This window comes from Planococcus citri, chromosome 4 (assembly GCF_950023065.1).
Source record: "Planococcus citri chromosome 4, ihPlaCitr1.1, whole genome shotgun sequence".
Lineage (NCBI taxonomy): Eukaryota > Metazoa > Arthropoda > Insecta > Hemiptera > Pseudococcidae > Planococcus > Planococcus citri.
The window spans coordinates 8,133,139-8,143,005 of NC_088680.1; the positions used below are offsets into that span (position 1 = coordinate 8,133,139).

The 9,867-nt window shown below is 34.6% G+C and overlaps 1 protein-coding gene across 1 annotated transcript; it reads left to right on the forward strand.

The window, feature by feature from the left end:
• Window positions 1-3,978: 3,978 nt before the first annotated feature.
• On the forward strand, window positions 3,979-9,273 carry LOC135845480 (maltase A2-like). The gene is made up of 8 exons (XM_065364060.1): window positions 3,979-4,357; window positions 4,446-4,606; window positions 4,674-4,811; window positions 7,495-7,733; window positions 7,826-8,021; window positions 8,105-8,330; window positions 8,413-8,749; window positions 9,119-9,273. Exons 1-8 carry the CDS (start codon window positions 4,030-4,032, stop codon window positions 9,198-9,200), a joined length of 1,707 nt encoding a protein of 568 aa, XP_065220132.1. The 5' UTR covers window positions 3,979-4,029; the 3' UTR covers window positions 9,201-9,273.
• Window positions 9,274-9,867: the final 594 nt, after the last annotated feature.

The following is a 9,867-nucleotide window of genomic DNA, read 5'->3' on the forward strand; positions in this document are numbered from 1 at the left end:
CATTTTATAATCAAATAATTTCACCTTTTACAACACGAACACTTTTTTATTCACGAAAAATTAATGCGCTGAAATAGTTGAGCAACACATCTTATCATCGGATATTTTGGCATTACAAAAAGCTGAGCTTATTTGCATCATGTACCTACTGTTCTACTCAAACTATTGTCAATTTCGTGAAGAATTTTTTAAATTTGATAATGGCTTTCAAATGGGCAGTCCTATTGCCCCAAAAATGGCCGAAATGTTCATGGCACATGTAGAAGGTCTAATTTTCGCGACTTGTCCATTAGCTAAAAATGTAACTCGTTGGTTTCGATATGTGGATGATGTTTTCTGTGCATGGAATGGTGACGAACAATTATTGAATGAATTTCTGACACAAATCAACAGCATTTTTCCATCAATCAAATTCACAATGGAAATAGGTTGAAAAACTTTGAACTTTTTAGACCTATCGATTTCCTTACATGAAAATCAATGCAGATTTGACGTTTATTGAAAACCTACCTATACGGACATCTTAATCCACAGTACTTCAGCCCATCACCACTCCCATCAACCCTCTGGTATCCAGCATATGATACACCGTCTGTTAAATACCCCCTTCTCCTCAACCAAGGCCTACAAAAAAGAGCTCAACACCATCATCCACATCGCTCAAAATAATGGATACCCTAAAAAGCTTGTATTTAAATTACTTAATCGTATACGGTTCAAAAAATTACTCAACAATAACACTACGTTGATCAACACAGTACACCAGGATAAGAAAAAGTTTCAAAAAATTCAATTTCCATGTATCTTCAACCTCAAAGTTGGTCCAGGTGTTCAAAAGTAGCGACACAAGTGATACTCAAATTGCCTACTCATCAACGAATTCGCTAGGGTCATTGCTTTGCAATGCCAGAGACAAAATTCCGAAAATGGAAAAAAGTGGCGTTTATCGATTGTCTTGCAATAACTGCTCTGCAACTTACATAGGCCAAACTGGGAGAAGTTTTACAATAAGGATAAAAGAACACATCTCAGCTTGGAAAAACAGACATCTTGGGAGAAGTAATTTTGCGGACCATTTAATAAACTCAGGACATGACTTTATACCTGACTCAGGCGTAGCGATACTGCATACAGCCGAAAAAGGACATCGACTCAACACCCTTGAACTCTTGGAAATAAAACGCCATGAAAATTCAACACAATTCAACATGGTCAATGATATTTCACCGAACAGCATTATCGATTCTCTGCTTTCTATTTTAAGTCAACCCCTACCCAGCCTACCTCGATCATAATTTACGTCGCATTTTCGTCATGTTCTTGTTATCGCCCCCCCCCCTCCCTCCCTTAGATAATTTCCCAACGCATCTACACATCTTCTACAATGTATCTCGCAGTTTTCATCTCATTCCTGATTGATAATGGTCGCTACGACGACCGAAACGCGTCTCATTTTATAAAATTTAATGTATTTGTAATTTTAATTTTTCGTGAATAAAAAAGTGTTCGTGTTGTAAAAGGTGAAATTATTTGATTATAAAATGTGCGAAAAAGGAGAAAAACACTACATTCAAATCAGGAATTTGTAAGACCGTTAGACACCCTTAGTACAGATTTTCGAGAATTTTTTGTAGTTTTCAAAAAGTTTGAGGCGCATAAGCACATATTTTTCCGGCGCGAAAATTTTTGTCCAGGGATTACTTTTCTAAAATACGTATGGTACTGAGTTTTGAAGTTGATGAAGCAAACTCAGCCTTAAAATGCGCAAAGATTCACCAAAAATTATCCAATTTGTTCGCGAATGATTTACTAAATATTGTTTAATTCATTCGAGAAATGATTCATCAAGTATTAACTAACCTAAATGAATTGGTTCGTTTGCAAACGAGTCACTTATACATATCAATTCGTTCGCGAATGATTCACCAAGAATCAAGTAAGTGAATCGATTCGTTCGCGAATAATTTACCGAAAATTATTCAATTCGTTCGCGAATGATTCACCAAAAATGATTCAATTCATTCGCGAACGATTCACCAAATACTGATTGAATTTGTTCGTGAATGATTCACAAAAAATTATGTACATAATTTATTCGTGAATGATTCACCAAGAAGTGAGTAAATGAATCAATTCGTTCGCGAATAATTCACCGAAAATTATTCAATTTGTTCGCAAATGATTCAACAAAAATGATTCAATTCGTTCCCGAACGATTCACCAAATACTGTTTGATTTGTTCGGGAATGATTCATCAAGTATTAGGTAAATTAATTGATTCGTTTGCAAACGAGTCACTTATACAAATCAATTCGTTCGCGAATGATTCACCAACAATTATTCAATTCGTTCGCAAAAGATTCACAAAAAACTATGTAATTCGTTCGTGAATGATTCACCAAGAAGTGAGTAAATGAATCAATTCGTTCGCGAATGATTCAGAAAACATTATTCAATTCGTTCGCGAATGATTAACCAAATATTGATTGATTTGTTTGTGAATAATTCATCAAGTATTAGGTAAATGAACTGATTCGTTTGCAAACGAGTCACTTATACAAATCAATTCGTTCGCGAATGATTCACAAAAAATTATGTAATTCGTTCGTGAATGATTCACCAAGAAGTGAGTAAATGAATCAATTCGTTCGCGAATAATTCACCGAAAATTATTCAATTCGTTCGCAAACGATTCACCAAATACTGTTTGATTCGTTCGCGAATAATTCACCAAAAATTATTCAATTCGTTCGCAAATGATTCGCAAAAAATTATGTAATTCGTTCGAGAATAATTCATCAAGAAGTGAGTAAATGAATCAATTCGTTCGCGAATGATTCAGAAAACATTATTCAATTCGTTCGCGAATGATTAACCAAATATTGTTTAATCTGTTCGTGAATGATTCACAACGCAATTCGTTGGTGAATGATCCACCAAGAATTAAGTAACTGACTCGATCGATTTGTTTGCAAACGAGTCACTTAGACAAACAAATCAATTCGTTTGCGAATGATTTGTCAAAAATTATTCAATTTGTTCGCGAATGATTCACCAAATATTGTTCAATTGGTTCGCGAATGGTTCACCAAGAATCATGTTGATGAATCAATTCGTTCGCGAACGATTCACTTACAAGAATCAATTCGCTCGCAAATATTGTTCAATTGGTTCGCGAATGATCCACAGAAAATTATGCAATTGGTACGCGAATGATTCACCAAGAATCAAGTTGATGAATCAATTCGTTCGCGAATGATTCGTCAACAATTATTAAATTCGTTCGCGAATGATTCACCAACTATTAATCATTGAAAATTATTCACATTTCTCTGAATTTTCAAGAATTTGTAAGACAATTTTACCATTTTTTTCATATGTTTGCTATCATATCAGGTCGCATTCATAAAACCTTTTGTCATATTCTACTAATTTTTGTTGTTTTCAACAATTTTTCGGTACCTGCATTTATATATTGTAATCATTTTATCAATTTTTCCACTCGGTGCAGCGTTGATGGGATCAGCGTCTCATTTGAGCACCAGGATTCGTAATGACTGACGTAAGAATGTACATAAATAACGTTTCAATTGAAAAGATTAGAATTCGTTAAGCTTACGTGTACCTACCTAATGAAGGTAATAATTTTTTCCGTTTCTATCTTTAGCTTATTACGTACAGCTACCTACTTCTTGAAAATCCGCTTGCACTCAAAGTAATAAAGTACCTAAACAAGATGTTTATCTAATGTGTGCATAAGATATATATAACTTAAAGAGTGTATGGCAACACGTTATCATTACGTGAAAATTCTATTGCAAAAAATGCCAAATCACGGTTATCGAAAAAATGTCGAATCACGGTTATTGAAAAAAGAATTCATTGTACTTAGGTAAGTATAAGTATAATTTCGATTCACTCTGACTACATTATTTGCCCAAGTTACGCGAGTGATTTCGCAAAAAATTATTCAAACATCTCCAAAATTGGTCAGCTCGAACAATTTATTCATTTTTTTAAGTGTAAAAAATGCGACTTTTTCTGATTCCAATTTTTTTGTTGTTCGTATCGAGAGCATTTACGTTCGATAGAAATTGGTGGAAACATGCGAGTATTTACCAAGTATATCTCAGATCGTTCAAGGATAATGATGGTGATGGAATAGGAGACTTCAATGGTTTAATCTCAAAACTGGACTATTTGGCTGAAATTGGAGTAAATACCATATACGTTTCACCGTTCTACCCTTCCCCAATGGTTGACTTTGGTTACGATATAAGCGATTATAAAGAAGTAGATCCAGTGTATGGAACCATGAAGGATTTTGAACAGTTGATAAGAGAAATGAAATCTCGAAGTAAGTATCGTTAAACATATGTAGGTACAAGTCCTTATTATAGTACTGCATATAAAAGTCAAATGAACTTTTATAATTTTTTCTACAGAGTTGCACCTTGTAATAGACTTGGTAATCAACCACAGTAGTGACAAGCACATTTGGTTTGAAAAGTCGGTCAATAAAATCGATCCATACACCGACTACTACATTTGGGTCGATCCAAAAGGATACGATCAGAATGGCTTTCCTATTCCACCAAACAATTGGGTAAAAGCTCGAAGTAATTGCTCGCCAAGTCAATTCGAATATTTACTTTACAAATTCGTCTTTGCAGTTCAGTGTATTCAGCTTCGGAAAATATGGCAGTGCTTGGCAATGGAATGAGAAAAGACAACAGTTCTACATGCACCACTTTACAGTCCAACAACCAGACCTAAATTTACGAAATAACGCTGTCAAAGAAGAAGTGAAGGTAATTTGTCCAAGAAATCAAAAGATATCATTCATGTGTGGTGGGAGAAAAAACTGGAAAAACTCAAAAACTACCATAAAACAAAAAATTCAGAAAATTTTTTCATTTTGAGGTTTTGAAGTTTTTGACTTTTGGAATTTCCCAGAACTTTTCCAGAAGGAAAATTTCTGATTTCTTTGAAGATATGAGAGTCGACGATACACAACTTAATTGTAACTAATAACCTCATATCCACTTTGGTGTACTGGATATCCTATTATGCACTCTCCTGGTTCTAATGGATGTCGTCGTGTGCATATAATTACTTAATATCTCTCGCGATTCGTATGATAGCTCAGTGTATAATCTTAGGGTCGTATGAATCGCGGACGAGGAATTATTCCTAATTCCCACCGGAATATTTAAATTTATTTATATTATCGTGGAGACACGATACTTCGTGCAGGTTACAAATGCGCAGTCTTAAAAGCCAAAACGCCATACCGTAGAAATACTTACTTTATTCGTGGAAATACTTACTTTTGTCATAGATGGAATGATTTACCAAGAACAATAATTCGACAATTTGACAATCGTCAATAAATAAGAAAAGAACTCATGTAATAACTTATATAATATTATAATGCCAAGAGAAAATTGTGGACATTTTGATACAAAATTGTCCTTTTTGATTTGTGTACTTATCAGAATAACTTATCAAAATGAAGGGATTTTTATTGGGAAAAGGGAGAACCTATCAGAATAAAACTTATTAGAATAAACGTATCAGAATAAACATATCAGAATAACTTATCAAAATAAAGGAAATTTGGGGAAAAAAGGAAAAATGAAGGCCCTAAAGTGCCTACCTCTGTACTAAATTGTCAGAAAGTGATCCGAGACAGACGAAAATCGCTAACTTATCCCCAATGGAAACAGTGCTAAGGACAAAAATTGTCTATGGCGACGAAGATGCCTGAGTCGTGGATGTCTGATCCATTTAGTATCATAGGTTTCGTATGACCGAAGTGCCTATTTAACTTGAACACAAACTGTACTGGATCTAAATTTATCTCTTGGATTGAGCTGCAGATCAATCCAAGTAGATAGGATGACGACATCGGAAGTTGTAGTACTTACCAACTAACAACTTGTAACGTAGATTATTACAAATTCTTGAAGAACGACTCATTGATAGCTAACCGAAGCTATGGCGCTTGTGTGCCGGTTAGCGAATATTATTCAAAGCTAGGGCGCTATTGAACAATACCAACAATTTCGTCTCGGATCGGAGTATTTATAGTCTATGGTAACCGAAAATCGTGCAGTAGCTGGGTGGGGTAAGTGGCGCATGCGTATATCGCATCTAGCGGCGCTCGTATTACATCATATTCGCGTATATTCGGCGATAATCGTAAAAAACTTGATTGTTATTGGTTAATATATCGGAAGTGGAGGTAAACTTGGCGCCACTACCGGAAATACAAAGTTATAATCGTGTATAATCGTCGATATTCGACAATCTCGCGACTCTAATTGGTCGTATGCGCTACCACCACTAAATAGGTTGGGAAAAATGTCGCATTTGGTCACTGACGTAATAAATGGTCATTAAAATGGTCGAATATCCGTCGCTAAGGGGACAGAAAAATATTCATTCGCCTAAAAAACCGGAGAAAATCTACTCTATATGGAGATAGAATTATTTTCTCCCACGTTAGGAGACAGAATCACGACGAAATAAATTTCTCCCAGTATATAAGTAGCAGAAAAATTCAAAAATAGGTTTCTTCCAGCTTAAGTGACAGGAGAAAATTATTTTCTCCCACTAAAGTGGGAGAAAAAGCTGTAATTTTCTCCCACTACACACTACACATGAAACTGGTAAAAGATTTTGGAAAACATCGAGACTCGTCTTTTTGGCTGTTGTCTTTTCGAAAATGGTTATTTTTATCGATTTCTTGAAATTGACAATAATGGCCAAAAAGTTGGCGTATATCAAGATCAAATTGAAAATTACTCAAATTCACATTTAAAAAATTTTTTTTCCTCATACGAACTAAAATGTGTGAAAGAATATGAAATTTGAATATTTGTTCAAAGTGACCTCGAAAAAAGTTTTTATCGGAATATTTTTTAACATGTTGAACAGAAATCCACAATTAGTTTTTTGTAAAATGAATTTTTAAAGGTGGAAAGGTACTTGCGGGTCATTGAAAGTGATTGTTAGAGGGCTACGCGAGTGGTCTTGAGTATTGAAATTAATGTTGTATCAGGCAGGTTGAGAAACTGAAATCAAATTGCAGCTTTTCAGAGTATGTCACAGAGATTTCAAATTGTTTGACCAACAAGATGAAGAATAGGAATTTTTCATGTGAAGAACAAGTTTTTTCCGCATGAGTGAAGGGCGAGGAAAACTGATTAGGTGGAACTTTTTCAGCTTCAATTTTTTTTCTGGTCACCAAAGATACCCAAGTGAATACCTATTATATGAGTTTCCTTTGAAGACAAAATTTAATTTGAAGAGTTTCTTACATTCTCTGTACGAAAATTCAATTCTGGAGAATTTTGAAACTTGTAAGGCTGGAAAGTTTTCTCTTTACTTGGCAAAGTATATATACCTATCTTAAGTACCTACTATTACATGCAGTTCGATTAAAATATTGTAAGATCTTGAAGTCCATGCTTTAACACACCAAAATAGGAAATAATGAAATTCTGGCTGGAAAAGGGGGTAGCAGGGTTTCGAGTTGACGCACCGCCATTTTTCATGGAAGACAAACTACTTCGAGATAATCCATTACTGAATCCGGGAGAAGTTGGGACCTCGGCTTGGCTAAAGTGTAAATATAATCTCGATCAGCCAGATACAATCACATATTTGAACGAATTGAATGCATTTCTGAAAGAATACGATCGAAAGAGCGGGAAGCAAATTCAAACGTAATTATCATACCATTTCTTTGATTGAAAATGTAAATTCAAAATGATTACATCTTACAAGCTATAATTTCATTTTGAAATTTCTCATTCAGACCGCTATTAGGAGAAACCCTGGGACCGGTCAGAATGGTGATGAAGTATTTCGGAACGAGACGTTTTCCAGCATTCCATATGCCTTTGAATTATCTTTTGAGGAACATGGAAACGTATTTCAACGCTCGAGAACTTCACGATTTCCTTCACACGTGGTTAGATCAATTACCTAAAAACAAGGCATCCAGTTGGGCGGTAAATTGAAGATAGGTTTATACCTACTTGGTGATTTCATGAACATCTCAGCGATTCATTCCATACCTAAAAATGATTTACAGCTTGGTGATCATGATGTAGGAAGATATGCACATCGATTCAGTGCAGAGTACAACTACATAATGTTAGCATTAGTCACAATGCTTCCTGGAACCTGCCTAGTGTACTATGGAGTGGAGCTGAACATGAATCAAAATAATTTGGTTCGAATAAATGATCTTGGCTCAGGCTCAGAAAATAGATTCTCTCACCGCTCACCAATGCATTGGGACAACAGCAGAAACGCAGGTATAATCATTTCTACCTATGTAGTTGGTATTATCAAGGATTCTGACAAAACTTGAAATAATGAAATCAATATTTTTCACAGGATTCTCCTCTGGCGAGAAGACATGGTTATCAGTGAATCCGAATTACTGGAATATCAATGTACAAAATCAAAGAACTTACGAAAACAGCAGCTTGAATTATTTCAAGGATTTAATGGCTCTCAGGAAAACAAATGCTATAAAATATGGCAATTTGAGGTTCCACATTATGTCGGATTGGGTTCTGGCTTTCACTAGAACCCACAAGAAAACCAGTTACATCGTAATAATGAATTTAGGAACAGACACTCTACCTATTGATTGGCTTGATGAGATTGATTATCTTCCAGGAAACTTGACAGTGGTGGCTTCTAGCTCGAATTCAGCGTACAAGAAAGGGTAAGAAATGAAAAATTTCGTCAGGGTGATCTATTTGAGCTTTTCGAGCTCACAGTGCAACTTTTTGAACTTGAGAAATTGTGTTCATTTTGTTTAAACTTTAAATAAAAATCTAACAACAAAAAAATTGTCCAATGTGGGATTTGAACAACAGACTCCTGGCACGCAGATTCGCAGTTTACGCGCCCAAACCATACAATTTAAAATTTCACATTCCAACAGGTCAAGGATAATAAAAAACTTTGGACAATTTCCTCCAGCTTACTGAACAACTTTTCAAATTTTTTTCTCGCGCTAAACCAATTACATACTCATTGAGCTCTTTCCGTAATGATGAACTGTGCATTAAAGTATGAACCAATTTTTCAGATTCAAGATGAATATTACAAAAAGTTATCCGTCATCATTGTTACTCAGACCAAATTCTGTCATTATACTGAGTTCCGTATAGATTTTTCCAATGGAAAAACTCCTTCTCAATTGGGAGGTAATCATCTTTTCTAGGAAACCAAGACCATCAACTGTACCAACTTCGTGATTTTCAACAAATTTTGGATTAATTTTAAGAATTTATGTATTCTTCACATTTCTCTCAATTTTCAAAGATTTTTGAGACAATATTGTTTTTTTCATATTTTTGCTATAAAATCATTCATTAAACCTTTCGTCATATTTTGCTAATTTTTATAATTTCCAATAATTTTTGGGTACTTCCTCGTATATATGTACTACGTGGGATAGTCAATATGTAAGTTTCACATGGCTGAAAAATTATGAACACGTGGACATTTTTTGACCAAATTTGGAGTAAATATAGTTCAAACATTCGACCAGTTCTGACAAAATTTATTTTGCATTTGGTTGTGTTCATTGTATTTTACACCGTGATTAGTAAAGTGCTGATAAGAAAATTCCGTCCAAATGTGGCTTTGGCCAAAAAAAAATTTGTAGTTGTAATAGTAATTATGACTAAAATTTATCAAGAATTTTTCAAAACATATCATACTAATGTTATCTCAAGTTAGGACGTTATTTAGCGCTGTAAATTGTTCATGTGATGGTCGCAAAAATTTTGGTGCTGATCCTTTATGAAAAAAAATTGGGTTTATGGTTAAAGG